The sequence below is a fragment of the Silurus aristotelis genome (genome assembly GCF_946808225.1).
Source record: "Silurus aristotelis genome assembly, chromosome: 4".
In the NCBI taxonomy this organism is placed as follows: Eukaryota; Metazoa; Chordata; class Actinopteri; order Siluriformes; family Siluridae; genus Silurus; species Silurus aristotelis.
In genome coordinates, this window is record NC_139577.1 from 17,930,691 (window position 1) to 17,952,138 (window position 21,448).

At 35.3% G+C, this 21,448-nt stretch overlaps 1 protein-coding gene across 1 annotated transcript; it reads right to left on the reverse strand.

Annotated features, from left to right (window-relative positions):
* Positions 1-480: 480 nt before the first annotated feature.
* Positions 481-14,870, reverse strand: golga7bb (golgin A7 family, member Bb). Its single transcript, XM_083540575.1, has 5 exons — positions 14,643-14,870; positions 10,232-10,357; positions 8,973-9,125; positions 6,537-6,638; positions 481-5,111 (listed from the first exon to the last, which is right to left on the reverse strand). Exons 1-5 carry the CDS (start codon positions 14,652-14,654, stop codon positions 5,028-5,030), a joined length of 477 nt encoding a protein of 158 aa, XP_083396701.1. The 5' UTR covers positions 14,655-14,870; the 3' UTR covers positions 481-5,027.
* Positions 14,871-21,448: the final 6,578 nt, after the last annotated feature.

Below are 21,448 nucleotides of genomic sequence, written 5' to 3' on the forward strand. Positions count from 1 at the left end.
CTAGTTACTTTAAAAAAAAATTTTTTTACTTCAAATTTGTACTTGGACTTGTCTTCCTCTTTGCCATTGGTCTTATTAAATGTGGTCTTAGTCTTGATCATGTAAAAAAAATTTAGTGTTGTCCTTTTTTTCTGCATTCAAAAGTTTACAAAAAAGTAATTCCTTCTTCTAGGAACTGTATCCTACTTATTGGCATGATTCTGCTAAAAAAATAATAATAATAAAAAAATATTTTGCAATATTGAATTTAAAAGTCTTAACTCTGTTTCAGGTATTGTCTTGGTCTTGCATTTGTCAATTAATGTCTCTTTAGTGGCACCTCTAATTAAATTATGTAAATCATTATACTACAACTTAAAATGTGCTACATACAGTAATATACACAATATACTGTAAATCTATAGGTAAAATGTTAGTTACTGGTTACATGCACATCACTTCATTAGTGGCATAGTAGTTTCTATTCAAAGGCCAACTGCATTTTGATAATCCAATAATAATTTTTATTTATTTTTCAATAAAAGACAAATGCCAGTAACATTGTAGACATTCACTTTTTGTTTTAGAAATGAAAATTTTCATAATAGACATCATATTTTCTTAAGACTTTAAAATGTATTTTTTACAATAGAAAAAACAGCAAAGAACAATCTATTGCTACTCCAGAAATGGGATCTTTCTGATTATATATAAAAAATAGCAAGTCAATTTTTGCAATTAAATCCTTTTTCAATAAACATGCAAAAATGCAATGCCCTCCGCTGTATCTTATTGACATCCACAATATTTCTACATAAACATTAATTCAACGAGTGATATTGTGACCTCAGTGACATTGCTTACATTTTTACCACTAAACACTTCGCAAAATGAGCTATTTTACAAATAAACATTTTATACAATTTGTATTCCTTTTGAAATAATAACTAAGTCTCTTCCATGTCTAATGATGTCTAATAAGAGAAGACTTGTAGAGAGATTTTTTTTTGTCCACATTTTCTCCAAGAACGTAATTTCTATAATTAGTTTTGCATACATGGATTTCTCTCTTCACAGGTTTTCAGTACCTCTGAGAAGTGAGATGTACATTGCAAAACACTTATTTGTTTTTTCAAACCTATCACAATTTATTTAGAAGTTTGATTTGCTCATCATCCTGTTGCCATATCTATGGCCAAGAGTTTCTCATGTTAAGGGTTAAATATATTTAAGTACTTAACATAATTAATGATACCATTAATCTTTACCAGCCTCCATGAACTACCTGAGCAGCCCCAAAGCATCAATGACCCGCCACTATATTTTACAGTGGGATATCAGGTGCCTTTTCTGGTATGCAGTCCACTTTTTTGCCAAACGTGCTGATGGTCTGGCCTGAAAGACTGTATTTTATAAGAAAATCAAGAAGGTTTTTATTTGTTTCTTGCAACATCTCTAAATGCCTTGTTATTCATGAAAGTTAACTGTGAAATTTGATAACTACAAGAATCATAAAAAAAATATTAGGAGTTTTAAAACAGTGTTCTTTATTCTTTTCTCCCTCCTTACTGTGTGGGAAGGCAGAGTGCTCATGGGTTCAGTTCCTGCCAAATATCCTTTTTGTTATGCCACAAAATGTGCTTAATGTATTTTTAAATGTAAGATATTTTTATATCCATTACCTTATTTGTGCAGGTCAATAACCATCTATCTTGTGTATGCTGAAATTCTTTTGTGTTTTTCCAAGGTAATGGAAGACAAAGCGGTTTTACATATGTGCAACCGCAGATTTATATCCCAGGGAAACAGGACATGGTTAAAGGTAACAAAGAGTTCCTGGAGACTGTGAATGAAAAATAACAGAAAGACAGTTTTAATGTATTGCTTAAGGTTGTAGATCATTCTGGCACATTACTTTTTAGGTATACTGTTAATATAAAATAGCCTTATTAGATTTTTGTGGTAAAAACAGAAATAAGTAGTGTCTATCATTAATGTGTGTCAGGTTTATTTTATACTTTTTATACTATTATAAGATAATTTTGTGACGGATGCCAATAATTCAGGAGGGCACTGGATATACAAACACAACCACACGTGCTACACATGTATACACAAAATTCAATTCTCTAGATTAAGCACAAGGAAGACGTTTTCCTAACACAGTTTTCACTTGATCACTGAAATGACTACTAAAATGACTACTCCAACAGAAGGTATCTCATGCAGCTATAGTGCAAGTGATGTATTTACAGCCAGCTCGCTGGCTACCAGTTGCTCAGCACCAGGTTGGGTATCTCCATAGTGATGAAACATGAAAGCAGCAGGCACAGAAGGGTGTACAATAGAGCATTAGTCGTCGAATGGCAAGCTTTGAGATGAGCACTGAAGTTGTGGTTTTTAAAAAGAGGCAAGAAACAATAGGCAAGGAATGTAGAGTGGGCTTTAGGGTATACAGGTGAGAAATAGAAAGCGATATAGAAATGAACGACAGATATGTGATATACTGCAAGTGATACAGCATCAGAAGTAACCCTGTACTTAATGTCCTGAGGTAAACATGATGACATCATGATTTTTCATACATAACTGGCATTATATGCAGCTCACCGAAAGCACTGTTGTAAAGTTTACAACTCTATGAATTGGCCCTGGCAGATATTGTAATGCTACATTTGTTGCAAATACAAAGAATTTACTCTTCCCAACAAAAGAAAGAAGAATCATTGTTCATTTATTTTGAACTTACCTTCAGTAACCACTTCATCAGGGTGCTGTTGGATCTATAGCCTTTTTTGAGAGCACTGGGTTCAAAGTTGGGATACTCCCAGGAAGTCAAACACAGGGCATCACACACTTTTATTAAAACCTAATCCTCCTACTGGGATGCTTGCGGGACAAAGAAATAAACTGGAGAACCTGGAGGAAACATGAATAAAAATGAGAGAGTGTTTACAGAAACTGCACACAATAAGTAATCTAAGCTCAGGATTGAACTAGTGATCGTGAGGCTCTAAAGTATCAATGCTGCCTGTCATGTCACAAATACATGAATTAAACAAATTATTTACATGTTCACATTTTTCAGAAATCGCACAGTACTTCACTGTGATTGAGTTTTAGCCGTTTGACTGTTGATTTATTTCTATAATTAAATTTGTTGCCATTTTGCATGACCCAGGTTACAGACAGATCTCTTGACATTTAGCTATTCTTCTTTAAAAACATCTTCTGACACAACTAGTACAACAGTGACTACAAGACAGCCTTACAAATGAAATTATATTGTGCTCCTTAATGTCTGCCTAAAACATTCATCTCATTTATCTGCATGATATTGTTTACATATATTGTTAATAATAATTGTGTAAAACATACTAGTGCTCATCAGTAAACTACAGATGCTCATACCTACTGTAGCCTTTCTATTTATTTATTTATTTATTTATTTATTTATTTATTTATTTATTTTATTTTATTTTATTTTTTGCATTATGTTATTTTTTATAATAAATCCGAACATCACAAATAAAATCAAGTGTGTGATACTGCTATCCTTTCAACAGTGTGTGCATGTCCTCAGCTTTGTCCCACTTGTAATAGTTATGGTGCTGAATCTTCCTGGACCCATTTATGGGAGTAAACCCACCTTCTGTCAAATGTGTCCCCAGAATAGGCCTTTTAATCCATTGCAACCCAGATTAGGATAAAGTGTTTACTGAAGATAAATGATTAAATGAATTAATGAATAAATGAAGGAAAGAAAATCTGGTTTTATGCCATTTGTGTAGGAAATCAGCTTCTCAGTAGATCCCTTTGCTTTTTAATTAATACATTCCATATATCTATACACCAGAATTGAGAATATAAACAAAGAGCAGAAACGATGAAGAAAATTTCTAATGCAATTTGCCTTACCAGTTTCTTTTCTGAATATAATCTAAACAACTGTGGTTTATATCAGAAATTACACCATGTCTGGCTTCAACTTTCTATAAATGGTGTTCACAGAGCCTAATTCTGCTAAATAACAAACACATTTATATCCAAATCCATTAATATATTCCACTGTATATTTTATACAGGACGTAAATGTATGCAAATCACAATGAGTTTATGACGGCTTTCATGATCAAGCTGCCAAGTATGTATAAAGACATATATAAGATGCTGTGCAAATTTCAGCCTGGAGCTACCATTAATGCAAAACTGACCAAGATGGAAACATCACACATGAGGCAGCTGTTTTGTTGGGGAGTTCATATTAAGCAGCTGCTGATTCAACTTCCTCTGAATTTTATTAGCTAAATGTAGCTTATCTGATGTCCACATACACATACATATACCCATTCATCAACCACAGCTCAGCGGACAAGCCAAAATTACTAGTAGCTTTCATCTTATGGAGACAAAAGGTCCTCGATGGACTGAAGCTCGCTTGCATACCCAATGAGCTAAAACACAGGGAGAACTTGATCTGCCTGGGCTCACTGCCCACATAACAGAACAGCAAACCACTGAGCCACAGGTGAATGCCAGAGTTAGCCAAGTGAACAGAAGCCTCAAGCACTGCACAAGATCAGCAATGGTAGTGAACTGTTGCAATGCTTCTTAAAGAAGACCAGACAGGAGAACAAGGAGGGCTTGGCCATCATCCAGCACTCAACCCATCTGCCAAATACATAAAAATGTTCAACTGACAGGAATAGACAGAAATTGTAACAGGTACACTTAAATAAATATTTTGCCTGTAATATATACTGTATAAATAAACTCCTGATCTCTATTTCTGTGTCTGTGAGGCATGGTATATGGAGCTTGGAGATCATGTGTGTTGCTAATGAAAACACAGAAGATGAAAAAAGGATGGGAGTGAAAAAGCGACTGTGTGCATACTATGTGAATTATGTTATAGCAAAGAAAGAGGGGAAGAAAAGTGTCTTTGACATCCTTTTGATTCAGAATCTGGTGCTCTCATGTTTCAACATGCGAATCTTGGTGATCCCTTTGGCCACTCGGTACCCGTACCCCTGGTGCTGCTCCTCCAGTCACCGAGCACTGCTGCCAGATGCCGAGCTGCCACTGGAACTGGAGCCAGTGGAGCAACGATCCTCAAAGACAGAGATCTCTATCTGAACCATTACAATCAAGGATTATAACAGCACATCCAGAATTATATGACCAGCCCTAAATGCTGGATGTATATAACATGTAATTAAAACACGTTTATCATTTGCTTTATAATAGGGGTTATGGATAGGTGTTACAGTATATTCAGGTATTTAACCCTGTGCCTACTTGAATAGAAATAATAAACAAAACAGTGTGCTGTTATAGGATAAAAATCAAAGCATGGTTGCTTGGATTATAATTCTTTATTTATTCAGTAGCACTGTGTCATGTTTTAACCATTTATAATTAGATTTAACAGTATAGAACGTCTGAGAGACAATCTATTAGCATTTACAGCCATTATCCCTCACAAGTGAAAGTGTAGAATTTAGCAGTACTTTGAAATAAATAAAAAAAAGAACTATAATAATTTTGTTACATTTGTTAAAATTGGAAAAAATCTGAATTTATTAGATAAACTGAACTAAACTTTCTTAGAAAAAAAAAGCTCTCTTTTACAAAAACAAGCCAACATCGTTGTCTGTTTGAAGTTTTAAACCCTGGTGATGAGCTGTTGGTGGTTAGTGTGGAAAGTCCTATTCTAGACAGTGGGAACTGTGGATATATAAATTGACTGCACTGCCAGACATGCTTGATGGTCCAATGGAGAGACTGTCATCTCTTAACAAGTCAACCCAAGTAAAAAAAAAAATTAATCAAAGAAAAGTTTCTAAATGATTACTGGCACTTTCTGATTTAGGAACTGCTCCTGGTGTCCAGGATTTCAGCCACATCGTTCTTTATAAGACAGACTCTGCTTAGCACATCACGTGATAGAGACGAATTTAGATCATTGTATGTCTTGGCTGATATACTATTAAATAGCGGTGCAATATTTAAATAATTGCAGAAATTAATATTATTGCATAGTTAAATATGCAATGTCATATATTTCAATCAATGAAATATATTTGCATAAATTAATTAAGGTTGAGTTTTTCAGTTCCTCTGTCTGGAGCACCACTGTCTCAGCACAAATCTCAACATGCCTCAAAGGCATCTGAGTCTGGATTCTTACCAAAGACAGCTTATATTGTTTTAGCAAGGCCCTTTGGGCATTCATAGATGAACAGCTTGCCTTTGCAGATCTTGTAATCATGTCATCTAAAGATCTAGGAGATTTGTATCACATACTGTATTATCAGGAGTTCCAGGTATTCATTATACCATGACTACAATCCTGTAACTCTTCTTTGCTCACCCTATCAGCTTACACTGTTAAAACATTGCTGACGATCCAAAATGTTACAACATGTCTGCCTTTTAATCAACTAAAAGTACACGCTACATCCTTTTCATCTCTTTTGGCTTACAGAAGCTCTTTGCATAAAGTTCATGTCTTTGGTGCATTCCCTGAGATAGCCATAACTATATATAAAGGATACCACTCTCATGCCCCTCTCAATAGGGTCAGTGATAAGAAGTCCTCGAGGTGCATAGATGTTCTCATTCTGCTCCTGAATGTACATGGAGATCTTTTTTAAGACCTGAATAGTGACAAAGACAAGGCAAGGACATGAAAAACGAGCAAACTGAATCACATTATAAAGATTCTTAAGAGGAAAATATCTCCCTGGAAGATGAGAGGGTTTAAGCTTGATCTGTTTTCTATGGAGCTCTGAAGAGATAAAACTTTTTGTTTGAACACACATACTTTATAATATATGATATGTGCTCCTTTTTCACTTCATCAAGTAATCAAGGATTATTCTATCAAGGAGGGAGAGAATCATTTTTGTCTCTGATCAAATTAAATTGCAGCAGTTTGTAATTTTTAGCAAAGCTATTTTGGGGCATCTGGGAACTGGGAAGCATTTTTTACAGACTCAAATATTGTTAAGCACTATTTTAAACACCAGTAAATCTGATGTGTGTTTGTGTGGGTTTTCTTGGGGTTCTTTGGTTTCCACCCACTGTCCAAAAACATGCATTCATGCATCAGGATTAGCTCTGCTGGCTTAGCCATAAGCATGTGTGTGTGTGTGTGTGTGTGTGTGTGTGTGTGTGTGTGTGTGTGTGTGTGTGTGTGTGTGTGTGTGTGTGTGTGTGTGTGTGTGTGAATTGGAGTTTATCCTGTGTCATTTATTGGCATTTGGCATGGATTCTCATGCCTTTTACCCGTGCAACATGATAAGTTCAGGATTCAATGTGATAAGGATAAATGCAGTTACTGTAGATGGATGAATGAATAATTTATATAGCCTAATGAGGGCTTGGTTTAGACTGTATTAGCATACAATTTTGGATTTATGTAAATAATGCAGCAGCTGCATTACCTGTGCTTTCTCACTGCAATGAGGTAAAACTATATACTGTGCCTTTTCACTCTTCATAGCTGTGAAAAAAAGCAAGGTTCTTCTCTGATGGTGCATCACAAAAACATAATAAACTGCTTAAATAAGTTGAATGAACTTGAGCATGAGCACTGCTCTAATGAGGTTCATAATGAACAGGTTGATGTATATTTGAGCTTTGGCTAAAGCCCAGAAATAAGAAAATTAATGTCACTGGACTGTATGAGGTCAATGAGATTCTTGCAACTTTTGTAGAAAGCTCTTTTTTCTATTTATATGTTACATTTTGTTAGAACTTTTTAATAAATTTGAACATTATGCAAACAAAATAGATAAAACTTATTCTAGCGCAAAGGGGTCTTTTTAAATCACATTCATAAAAAAAAAAAAAAAAAAAAGTAAAAGTCCAGCCTGAGCTCTGATTGAACTCTGATCAGTTTGCTCATATAGCTACCACATCTATAAAGATGTTCTGAAATTTGTTTATTCATTTGTCTTTTGTTATGAAAAAAAAAACAAGTATATGCCAGTACTAAATGAAACATTATGCTTTACTCATGTGTTCCTGTAAACCTGATTAAATGCAATGCTAATGTTAATCTCGTTCTATGCCCTTATTAAGTTTTGAAGTTTAGGAGAAAGTGCTCAGATATCAATGATCCATAATTAATATAATACTGTGAGTGAATTAAAGCATTGTTGTTGTTTTTTTAAACATTGAAATAATTAAATACATTTTCTTAGTTCCTGAAACTTGCTCCCAGTCGTTTGTCTTGGATGAGAAAGATGTTTATCAGGCTAGATTTGAGCATACGTGCCGTCCTTCCATGTCTATTCATGTGTGGCCTTCTGTCAGCTGAGGCAGCAAACAAGAATATTCTTCATGGGTGGCAGTTTATCAAAGTTTACTTCTAAAGTGGGTTTGATAAACAATGTTGTGCATAGGTTAATGAGCTTCAACAAAAGGGAAAATCAGAACAAACATAAACAAGAATTGCTTCTGAAAGTTCTAAGGAAGAGAAAGGGGATGAAAGAAAGCGGCTAAAGAAACATGCTTGTAGGAACAATGTGTTTGTTTCATCTCGTTTCCATCTGAATAAGTGGCAGGTAAAGCATAACTGGACAGGTTAATTAGCTGCCTTTTAGAATCGGCCATGGAACAGAACTCAGAAATTCAGGTGCAGTGACTGGCAAACAGGTGCAAGTACTTTAGCGCAGAGTCACAAAGTGAACTTAACTTGCACGCATTTGTAAGCATGGCAGATCTGAGCACATCAAACACCAGAACATCTTTTGACGTGCGTTCATAAACAATTTCCGTCTGCTTCTGCTCCTCTGAATACATGCGTGGCTATGGCTGAATGGAGTAGTACGTCAAATCCGAATTCAGTCTTTACAAAAACATTGCAATCTTTTGATGACTGAGGTTTCTCTTTCATCAAAGCTGGCTATGTGCAAGAACTTTAGCAGAAAGATGGTAACTGCTGATTGTAGTGTAAATGGGATAAAGGAAGAACATCTCAATACCTTTTCGTATCGTGTCTCCATGCAGAGGAATATGATATAAGCTGACACACAGGCCAAGCAGCCCTCCAGGTAAGATTGACCACTGATCTTCTCGGCTTCTGCATAGTAGTTATTAAGCGTCTTCACAGTGTCCTCAAACAGAGTCCGCTCGATCTGCAAAAGAGTGAGAACAAAATATGCTGTTACACCTCAAGCCAAGCGAATATCCATGTGTACAGATAATAGATACTTTTACTGTTTTAATACATGAACTAGAATATAAAATACAGCAAATGAATGAATAAATAAATGACTTAATTAATTAATAAAAACACACATAACCTCTGGACCAGATTGTCGACAAATGTCTGCTGAGGTCATCAATGGCAAATTCAGTCATAAAAACACTGTAGCCCCTTTTCAGCAATTGTGCAACTCTGTCTTTGTGTGGAGCATTTATCATCTTTGTCATATTTTATGATCACTTCAGTGATTTCACTCCAGTGTTGACATGTGTAAAAGTCATCTAGCTTGTAAATATCATTTATCTTTGCTTTAGTTGCTACAGTTGAGATACTATTAGACATATAAAGACAGTATACTTTTTTGAAGACTTCAATTTTCTCACATAAAAAAATTGATAATGTAATTTGTGTTTCTCGCACTGACAGAAATGTGTATGAGCGAATAGTATTTTTAGTAGACTTACATGATACGTGCTTTCATGATTGTGATGCCTGCATACAGTCCCCTTAAACATGTATTTAACCTTTCACAAAAAGGGTTTAAATCATCTCAGATCTCACATCTTTTTTTCATATTTTGCAATGTGGCTGCATTTTGCTCATGTAACAAGACGAACAGTGATTTTTAAGTAACAACGTTGAGTTGTTTTGCTTTATTTATTTTTTGCATAGACTTAACTAGCATCTATATGACATGCCATTCAATAGCACAATATATATAATAATGATAAAATCTTTATAACATATAATGGACGACACACTGAAAGGTTTAATGGATAAAATGTTAATACTATATTAATGTATACATAAAAAAAAAATAATAATATTAAGCTACACACCTTTTAAAATATTTCCATACTTTTAAAATATAAAAAATATAGTGGGCTTGGAAATTGCATGTGTTTTTCTTTATATATTTTAAATTCTCATCTAACAATGCACATGAGGCTCTAAAGACTTAAAAAAAAAAAACTTTATATTTGTAAATATTTGACAATGGCCCATGCACATGCATTCATGCTATGACCCACACACCCGGCTGTTGAGTTCTGCCGGAAGTTTGGTGTGGAACCTGCAGACGGTGCCATCGCTGTAGTCCCTCTGAATGAACACCTTGGTTGCTAGTGAGGCATTATGCCTTAGATCCTGAAGGTTCTGGAGCTACAACAAACAATACAGTACACATACTGATTTGATTGGATGTAATATTCTGTACATGCAAAGTATAAATCATCATTCATTATTTTTAAGTCGCTTAAAAAAGAATTATGAACAGTTTGACTTGGAGTGTTCTGAAGATATCCAAAATATTGAGTGTTTTCTAAACCAATAACATATTCTATTTATTCCTGAATGTGTACACAAGATTTTATCCTACAGTATGTATTAAAAGATGTTTGTATAAAGGATAAGCACAATGTAATTCACAAGTGTGACCATTTACCACAACAGGATGTAGGAGAAAACTAATATTTCTGCATTGAATTATTCTAACAGTGGTGGCTGCAGGCAGATTTGAATAATCCCATACATTATGTATAAACTGTCTGGACTTTTAATCTAGAATGACTCATTCCCAGGAGTGAGCATCCCACACTGTACATATTATAGCATTATAGAACTATACTAAATCATTCATAAAACAAAAAAATACTAATGTGTAACCTTTTCTTGATCAAAGCACAGCTATCCATATTCATTGTTAGAATATAAAACAAGATTAAACTGCACTATATGCTCAACTTGTAACTAAAACCACTTTTAGCTATACATAAGTTCTTAGTTGCAGTATTAATACTACCATTAAAATGAGCCCGATTTCTTGCTAAAACACTGCTATAAAACCCTTACGCAGCTTTATGGAAGTTTTATGAAATTGTCTAATGAGTCAGCAGATAGTCTGACAATATAAACTCTTCCATTGAGCCAGGATTCTCTTCATATACTGTTTGTGGTCCAGATAAAATTAATGGCTCATATAAAGAAATTTTTTTTTTTTTTTTCGAAAATGCCCAGCTTATATTAAAAACACAAAAAAACAAAAAAAAATTTCTAAAGACATGAGGTCATAAGCGTAATGATTTTATAGATATAAAGTGTTGCAGCCGGTCTGCAGATAACGTAAAATGGCTACAAGTGTGCTCATGTGTATTGCAGACCACCCATTCACCAAGCATTCAGCACCAAATCACAGATTGGCATGGTAAATTCATGATGAAGCCAGCTGAGAATAAAATTGGCACTAAAACTACATTCTTTACTTAGAACCATTGCGGCCATTACTTTTGAGGATTTACACTTAGTAATGTTAAATCCACGGAAGCCTCAGAATCATAATACAACGGCTGACTCAGCAATGGTCGGTTAAATCTTTGCTCCTGAATGTTACAAGTATTGAACGGAACTTCCTTAGGGGAATATAATCAAGAGTAGCAGTAAGCACCTGGACAACTACTAAATTTTAAAACGGATGACTGATGCATTCATGTGGTTTGGCATTGACTTTCTGGTTCCTGAGGCATCAGTGGGCAGCAGTAGAATACACATGTTTATATAATATTAGTCTGGTCCCCTCTAAATGTATCTGCTAGTGATTGGTATTCACACACAATTATATATTATGTTTGTTCATTAGCATATTTGTACTGTGCATGTGTGAAGAACTGTGGTCCAGGAGGACTGTGTACTGTAGCGGCTGATTAAAATGACAATAAAAGCCACTTGATTTGAACCCTTCTTTACCATGCAGGTTAACAGTGATTACACCCTAGAAACAGATGGTAAGTGGTTGTTAAGGAGTAAATATTTTGGATTATTCTCCAAAAAAAATATTTTAGAATGAAGTGAAACAGTCTAATGCCTATATGTCATGTGTCATTCAGTCTATCAGGTGCAAAGATGTTTTCACTACTAGCTATATCTCACTGCAATTCTGTGAATGCACACAACTTTCTGCTCCTATAAGTTATAACGTCATCAATAGGCTTATTATTTTTTCATGAAACAATGATTCCTCATAAAGCTAATTATCAAAATTGTTCTACATATAGAGTAATGCAGCCTTACAGTCTAATGACTTTAATATTGGTGGTTATAGAAAAGTGGTTATAGGCCTCCCTGACTTCATTCCATTAAAGATAAAATCTAAGATTTCTTCATTTTACTAACATAAAATAAATGAGTTGATGATGGGGATGAATGCTTAAACATGGACTGTAGTCTACTAAGAGGATATATAGACTTATATATATAGACTAATATATATAGACTTCTTTCACATATTTCACAGTGATTCCAGAATTAACAATTGGACCCAAGAAAAAAACACTTCAAAACATAGAAAAGGCGCATGTACTGAAATATGCATGATAATGATGTGCTGCACTGCAGAATATGAGATATAAAGGCAGCATTGACATGAACATAATGTAGGACAACAAGATCATAACAAGCCTAAAGCCAGAGTGTAAAGTATTGCTTATGACAGCTGAGCTTTTTTTTCTAACAAATGTCCACTTGCTTTGAGCTATGAGTGAACTTGAAGGCATACATGCACACATCTTCAATCATTCATCTTTAGTAATTACTTTATCCTTGTCAAGGTTGTAGTGGAGCCTATTCCTGGAATATTGCATGTCAATAGGGAATAGGGAATAGGACCTAGGTGAGGTGGCTATCCATTGCTAGGCACTTTACACACACTCATGCACATACTCATTTACTATTTAGATTCTGTCATATTTTGGGAGGTATGAGAACCCTGGAACTCTAAGTGTCTGGAAAACAACCATGTGTACACACTGTGATCATGAAAACTAATCAAAAACAACAGTGACTAGACATTAGGATTGAATTGAGGATCCTGGGGCTGTGACGTGACATAATGCTACCCACTGTGCCACCATACTGCCCTGCATACATTTGTAAAAGCTTAAAATAAAGGGATAAAGTTAGATATACTGGAAACTGAGAAGTCAGACATAAATATAGGCTGCTTGGTTGTGCACTGAGTAGCCCTGGCACCTTACAGCTCCAGAGTCACTGCTTCAATTCTGAGCTTTGGTTATTATGTGAGCAGGTTTTCACAGTTCTGAATTCATTCTCCTGCCTTAGGTCCAGTGTTACACCTGAAAAGGATAAATTAATTAGAAAAGATGAATAAATGAATAGACGATTGAATGAATGAACATAAAAAAATAACTTTGTGTGTGTATATTTATTTAGCCATCAGCAAAATTTTAACTTGGCATATACAATACAATAATACCTGAATGTTCTTGAATGCTTAATCATCACAACCATATGTGGGCTTCTCTCAAACTTCCCCAATCCAAAAAAATAAAAATAATTAAAAACACACAATTCTATACAATGTCTTGTATGTTGTAGCCATGAAGGTTTGCTAAGATTGGAGTAAAAGAATATGTTTGGCCATCAATTAACCTGTAAACTTTTATGCACCACATTTTAATACACCCTCTCACTGATACAGAGTCTCACAGCACTAAAGTTAACTTGATAATAGATTAGAAATGGGGTTTAATTATCAGATGCATGATTCATATAAAAAAAGTAGAGGTGGGTTGGCATCAGATCCATACACCTCCCTAAACACACAGTTATGTAATGATAGTATGAGTAAAAGCATCTTGAAGCATCTTAAAATCTTGATGAGTAAATAAATAGAATTTTAATTCCAATGCATGTAATAATGGTCATGTGGTTGTTTATTTATTAATTTTAGTCTTTCTTTGTTAATATAGAACATTTGTCAATTTATTACTTACTCATAGAGTATATTAAACCTTGATCGATGCTTCGGACAGAACTTCCTGTGGTGCATCCAGTCATGTGAGAAAAGTCAAAACTTTAACAGTTGTGCATTTTATGAAAAATAGATAGACATATCTCCTTTTTTGTAATTGTAATTGTAAATGTAAATGTAATTCAAGCACAATCAGGCTGTACACTTTGGCAAGAATATAGAATATTATTCTAAAATATATATATATATATTAGAAATGTATATCAGTTTTAATTTCTGTAGAAGAAACAAAAACATGCAATAAAACCGCTGTCCACAGTGCTGACAGTTAAATCTCAAAGGGTTCCTTAGCCTCAGCTACTTACACATCACAACATATACACACCATCATCCCATATCATTATATGAGAAATGTTATTCATAATTTATTTTATTGAACAAATCTGGTGAGATCAGTCCTAAACTGTGCGGATTCTAACGGATTACAACACACACACACACACACACACACACCTGATACACACCGCTTCCTCGGTCAGCCTAACAGAACATAATGCACTGAAAACACTGCTGTTGATACCGATAAGGGGTTTTCAGGGACCGCAAGAATCAAAGCATACAGGTGTGTGTGCGTGCACGTGTGTGTGTGTGTGTGTGTGTGTGTGATAAACGGTATCTTACCTCTGTCGCCATGTTGCCATGAGCCGGACTCAGAGCAGCTTGAGCGACTCGCGTGAGGATCAGCTGAGGATTGAGTCAGCCAAGCGCGCGCATGGTTAAACCTAGACGGCGTGCGTGCGCGCGCGTGCAGTGGCAGCACAAGCAAAAGGTAATTACAGCGTATATTTTAGGTCCTCAAGGTAACACACACACACACACACACACACACGCGCGCGCGCACACACACACAGTCTCTGTAGGATTACTCGTAAAAATGACACATGGCTGCCGAGCATACACACCCTAAATCCCCGTAGTACTTTATTTTATGAGTGTGTTGAATGAACACCCACACAACTGAATGAACCTTTAAAACTGACCTTACTGCAAATGTTCATTGAGCCCTGGGAGATTTTGCTGTGCAAAGAAATAATAAGCTGCAGGTGATCTATAAATGTCCTATAAAATTGTGTTAAATAATACAGCATCCAATCTACTTATAATTCATAAAGCCTACTTTCATGTTTTTAGCACCAACCATGAATGAATCAGCATAAATGTGTGAAATTATCTGGAAAATTATATGCAGTCTGGTCTATAAATATTTGTACATTGAGAATGTTATTAACTGTAGAACACAGTAAAACACAGCATTTAAAATGAAATCCATTAATATGCGCTGTAGGCATCCAGCATCAAGCTGAGAGTATTTCCATTCAACTTGCGTAAATGTTGTAGGAATTATAGCAGTTTTTATTATGCTGAATGTTTTAGGGGAACAAAAGTACCTGGACAGTTGGCAGCTTAGCCGATTCATTGTTCCAGTGGATTCTGAGTAAATAGGATTATATTATTTGCTCAGATTCAGCCAAATGTTTAAAAACTCATTGGATGATGCTTCACACTGCAGATGAACAATAATCTAAAGCATATTTCAAAAGCAGACCAATACTTTTATTAAGGCAACAAAGTGTTTCGAGAAGACATTAGTAAACGCTTGGCAGAACATCACTATTAAAGAAAAGTAAAAAAAAGATTGGGGGTTCGGTTCATGTCTGGTTACAGGCTGAAAAATATTCATCTCAGACATTCATTGTTTGACCACAGTGAGTATTATATCCACTGAGGCTTTTTCAATTCGATGTCCACAAAGATTTCACAACAGTATTTTCCCATCGAAATTTCACACATTTTTACAATTTATTGTACATTAAAACTCACTAATAACTTAATTACTGCCAAGGGGCAATATAAGTCAGTTAGCAGAGAAGTTGTGTGAAGAGAAATAACAAAACTACTCATGAACTCAAAATTGGTAAATGCATTAACAACATTAACAGCAATACTATTAGTATGCTATTACTGCTACTCCTCCTCCTCCTACTACTACTACTACTACTAATAATAATAATAATAATAACAACGATAATGGTAAATACAGCAACTGTTGGTTCTGAAATGGGTTCTCTGATAATAATATAAACAAAACAGTTTCTTAAAGTTTTTTTTGTTTTATATGCATGAGTGAAAGCAGTCATGAAGAAAAAAAAGAAAAGAAAAGAAAAGAAACCCAAAACAAACAATATTAATAACTACATGTATACACTTTCTACACAACAGAGAAACACTGCACTCCTGGTATGAATTATTTTTAATAGAATGCAGAACACACAGCGATTATTGAAGAATTTTTCTAATTATATGAAATACTTTCTAAATTATATGAAATTGTTTGTAGCTGTCAAATGAAATTCCACAAGACTGGGTGTAAATTAGGCATTTGGGAGGTTAGGGGTGGGGGGGGGGGTTTGCTGAAGACAGGAGGACAGTGGGTGGATACTTTATAGATAATGACCAAAGTTAATCTGTGCCATCTGTGCTATGATCTTGCATTTCAGCAATATGATTCCACCTGGCTGTGGATTTCATTCTGATTAAGTTTGAGCCAAGATACCTTCCTCCAAACATCTGTATAACTATAGTAAAAAAAAAAAATTAGTCTATGAAGTGTGTGTGCGTGTGTTTGTGTGTGCACGTGTGTTTGTGTGCGTGTGTTTTCTGAGCATTCTACCACATCAAATATCTTCTGGCTATCTGTTGACTTAAAAAGATCCAGCCAGTAAATGACAGTTTTAAAAATGCAAAACATTAAATATCAATTACATGGAATCGCTGTGTGAACAAACGGACAAACAAAAACAAGGAAACAAAAGTTCAGTATGGTATATTGTATTTTTCATGAACGTATAGATCACTTGGAGACAAAATATGCTACTCTACTCTAATACTTTCTCTTATGTGAAAAACATCCAGCCATTCAGTTCATGTTAAAGTACCATCTATTTATTTTTGAAAAAAAGAACAATCAAAATAAAAAAGAGGGTCTCAGGGTTAAAACGTACACTATACATCAAAATAGGACATTGTGGTACAGGAAACCATTCTCATCTGTAAAAGACCAACTTGGCAGATGTGTAAGGAAATGTTGCAGTCATGGCCTAGCTCATCTGGTAAGTGAGAGAAAGGATGAAATGGACAAGGGATGACACCCTGTAAACCAAAAACAGCAGTCATTCCAACACTGTGTCTGGGATGATTCTGGTCCAGAGGCACTGCACTTCATAAGGATTAGTTTGGGAAGCGATCCGAATCTTAGTGGTATCAATTTTTCTTACAGATATTGCAACTGCAAATCATTGCTCTGATTAATTGACTGTGGGTTGAAGTGATTGCAAAAGAATCCTTGGGCTGCACTTCTGGGTGGTTTTGCACCAAAAAGACAGAACCTATTTTGTCTGAGATTCTAAATATCTGTAGTTATGGAGAGCAGAGAATGTGGAGGCTCTGGTGTATCAATCATCTTAAAAAGTGTATTAATAAATAGGAACAACAGTACATATAAACATTACTTTTCGAACTATTTACAATCAGAACACATGTACACATGATAAGGGTACCATCTTGATATTATGATTATGTTTTTTCCATACCATAGGAAATATATCCTATAAAAGAATGACATGTAAAAACAGGTTTGGGTTAGAATATAAGGCTTATTATTATCGTTCCTTAGGTGTGCTGCTGCGATGTGCAATCAAATCAGTTTCTTTCCTCTTTCTTTAAAAAAAAGTGTGGAGGTGCATTGCAGTGCCATGCCACATCTTGCTAAATCATTATCTTATAAAAGTCACATTGCTATTTTCACAGTCACCAGTTGGCTGTAGTTGAAAACATGTTTTTCACATATAGATTAAGACTTGAATACAAGTGTAAGCATTTAATTCTGAGATCCAACAATCAGATTTGAAAAATAAAGTCTAAATGTATATCATAAAATATATTAAACAAACAAAAGCCTAGACATACAGACAGTAGAGGAGTTTTAGTAGAGTTCTTCTGAATGATTTACAACAAATATTAAAAATAAAATATAACAAAGATTAAATATCAAAATGGTTCAATATATTTTCACTTCTGTTGCACTTTCATAAGAGATATTACAAAAAAGTTTGCATAAAGGGCTCAGGCCCTAAGGAGCAAACCAGGAAATGAAATTATAAAAGGTAGGAGAGGAGGGCTGGGGTATTCATTCCTAGAATTCATGACATGATTAAGCATGTAATGTTAGACTATGCAGGTGCATTGATGAGTAGCAAGGTGGAATTCTATTGTAGGATAAGAATCACATGCAAAGGCTTAAAATCAAGAGGAATCAGAGTAGTTGGTGTCACATCAGGATTTCATGTTGGAACTATATCATACATCATTAGCATATGTACAACAACCCAAGTTGTCTATGATAATCATTATATTTCTCTTTTACAAAACTGCTCTAGCTTAGGATGAATTATATTATATAGGTATTACATATGATAGGAAAAACAGATGCTAATAATATTTGTTTATTGAATTGATTTAGATGCCGTCCAGTTGTTTTAAGAAATATTGGCTTGCGGTTAAGTTCATGATTAAGACGAATTTATTGAAGAATCCAAAGTTAATGTGTCCAGTCACATAATTAAACAACAATTCAGTGATGCATGCAGCATGAAAGTAGAATTCATGCATAACTTAATCTAGCTGTATAGATTTAAAAAGTAATATTTTATAAACGTGTATAAATATACATATATGTGTGTGTGTGTGTGTGTGTATGTGTGTGTGTGTGTGTGTGTGTGTGTGTGTGTGTGTGATACAAAATTTGGAAGACATTTAATAGCATCAATTATACAAAAATGAAGCATATGTCAATTCAGAAGTGGAGTTGAATGTGTAAATTTGCACACGTGTTATTACTAAATAATTGCTTATGTATCATGTAAGTTATTATCCTTTAGCACTGCATGAATCGAGCCATCATATTTTAGGGTACAAGGAAGGCAGGCGTTAATGCTTTTCTTTCTTATATCACCTTGTTGGTGAAATGCATTTTCCTATGACGTCTGAACAGCTGGGGATATTGGTTGTCTTTCAGCAACAAATAAAGAATACTTAAATTAGCACTTTAGCACAAATAAGTTATATATTTAGAAGAAAATCTGTTTTTCATATTTTCTTTTCAAAAAGAAAATGTTATTCATGCTGCATTACTTTCCCAACAGGCTTTTTAAAGCTCATTGTACTCTGGCACAGCCAATCAATTTTTTAGGTCAAGTGACTTGTTGCTACAGAAATGAACACATAAGTACATAAGCTTACACAAAGTGAAATAAGATGTGCAGAGGACTACATGCATGCAAATGCTATAAGACAGTACAATAACTGATAAAACAATAAGCACAGTAAGAGACTGCAGCACAAAATACAAAGGTACAACCCAAAGTACCATAACAAAGCATAGATATAACAATATAATAATAAACATGCTGTGGAGGTAAACATACTGTACTAAGACATAGTATTTAACATATAAGCTTGTACCTTATGTAGATGCAGCAGTGATTTGGGTTGCAGCCAGGTAGAAAGTCTGTCAAAAATGTAAAAAAAAAAAATTATGAACAAAATCTTTATAAATATAAATGAGCCAAACATAAATTAATTTAACCAGTATCAGGATTCCAAGCATTTCTGTAAGTTACCTTTGGAGTTAGTTAAATGCTGTTATTGTAAATGTCATATAGTGTTGTGGCATTGAACATCACACTACCATTACTTAAACTTTTTCCCAATGATGAAGTCCTTTGCTGTGTTAGCAGCGTGTTTCAGCTCATTGTCTTGCTGCATGAATACATTTCTCTAAATAAGATTGACTCTGTAAATTAGCAAACTGAATGTTCAACTTCTGAATTCATTCAGTTTCTATCATGCATTACATCAACAATAAAGATTATTGAACCAGTTCTAGAAGCCTAAGCCTTAAAAATACCTTCACTGTGATTGACCACTAAATAAGGGACTAAGTGCATCAGTATTATTGTATCTATGTATTGACTATCCACTTTATTATCAATACATGCAGAAGACCATGCTGGGTTTCACTCCTATCAGACAAGAACAGGAATTTGAATCTGCTGGTTCACAAAAACAAAAACATATCTTTTTCAGTTTTGCACAAACAACAGCCTGTTTGGTACGATCAACCTTGCCATTGTCAATGTCACTGAGATAAAAATGTCTCTTGTTTCTTCCTTGCCTAATGTGAATTTTACCTGAAGTACCTTGCATTCATTTTTATAAATTGATGTAATTAATCTTTCACCCTTTGTTACATTTGAATTGTAGACTAAAGCCAGACAATTTGCCTAAAACATAGTGACATGACTAAAATGCTAGTTATCAGTTATCAGTGGTCATTTTTACCTTTGCATTTGGCCTTGAACGCATGATCAAAACTGGACGCTGTTAATATATAATAATCACACCAGAGCACTCTCAATTCTCTTTTCCCTGCTGCGTCCCTTGGTGTGCTCCATGAAAACCAGATGTTTTGGTGAAGCTACTGCCATCAGCCAAGAGGAGCCAGCAAAAACATTTCCGTTCAGTCAGGGTCTACGATGTAGGATCATATACTAGCAAATCTGATGAAAGGAAACTCAAATTCCTTTGAAGCCGTCAGGTAACCAAATACATCGTCATTTTTCAAGGTGCATGTTGAAACTCTTTCCTTTTGTATTGTTTCATGAAGTTAAGAGGGGGGTGGAAAATTTTGATTATTCATTCTGAAAGGTTAAGATAAATACAGTATATGTCAGGGAACCACCGGCCACGCCCCCCTCGGCACTCAGCACACTCGCAGCACCTCGCCTTCATACTAATCACCTTCACCTGTCTCCCATTTACACCCTCCCTTTATAAGGCTCCCATTCGCACTCACTCAACGTCCGATCTACGGTTCATTCTGGCAATCATCCCCGGACTACCTATGTTTCGGAATATACCTGTTTTGTTTGTTTCCCAAGACTTATAAACGTCCTATTCGTATTCTGACTTCGTATTCGTATTCTGATGTATTCGGCTTGTCAGTCTCCAGATATGGAACCTGCTACCCCCTCTCTCCATCTCTTCCACTTCGGAGCCCGAACCCATGCAGGTCGGATCCCATCGGCTGTCGGAGAGAGAGAGCGTCGCCTCGCGGCCGGAGCATGCCTGTATTGTGGTGATCACGGCCACTCCATTTCCCAGTCTCCAGCCAGACCCTCACTCCCTAAACTGATTCCACTAGCGGCCACACTCATGGAGAGCCCTACGAACTCCCTGGAGGTGGAGATTCCCCCTGAGTACCGATCATTTGCAGACGTATTCAGTGAGCAGGTAGCGACCCGCCTTCACCGACCTGCTGTTGTTCCATCACGTCTTTCAGAACTTCAGCCTCCCCGAGGAAATTATGT

Bases quoted from the DNA above. Each gene is read 5' to 3' on its own strand.
- golga7bb (XM_083540575.1), bottom strand. The intron at 9,126-10,231 runs GTGTGTGGGTCA...ACTCTTTTGCAG, and splicing joins CGGCAGAACTCAACAGCCGG to ATCGAGCGGACTCTGTTTGA. The intron at 5,112-6,536 runs GTATCCTTTATA...GTAATGGTTCAG, and splicing joins TTGAGAGGGGCATGAGAGTG to ATAGAGATCTCTGTCTTTGA.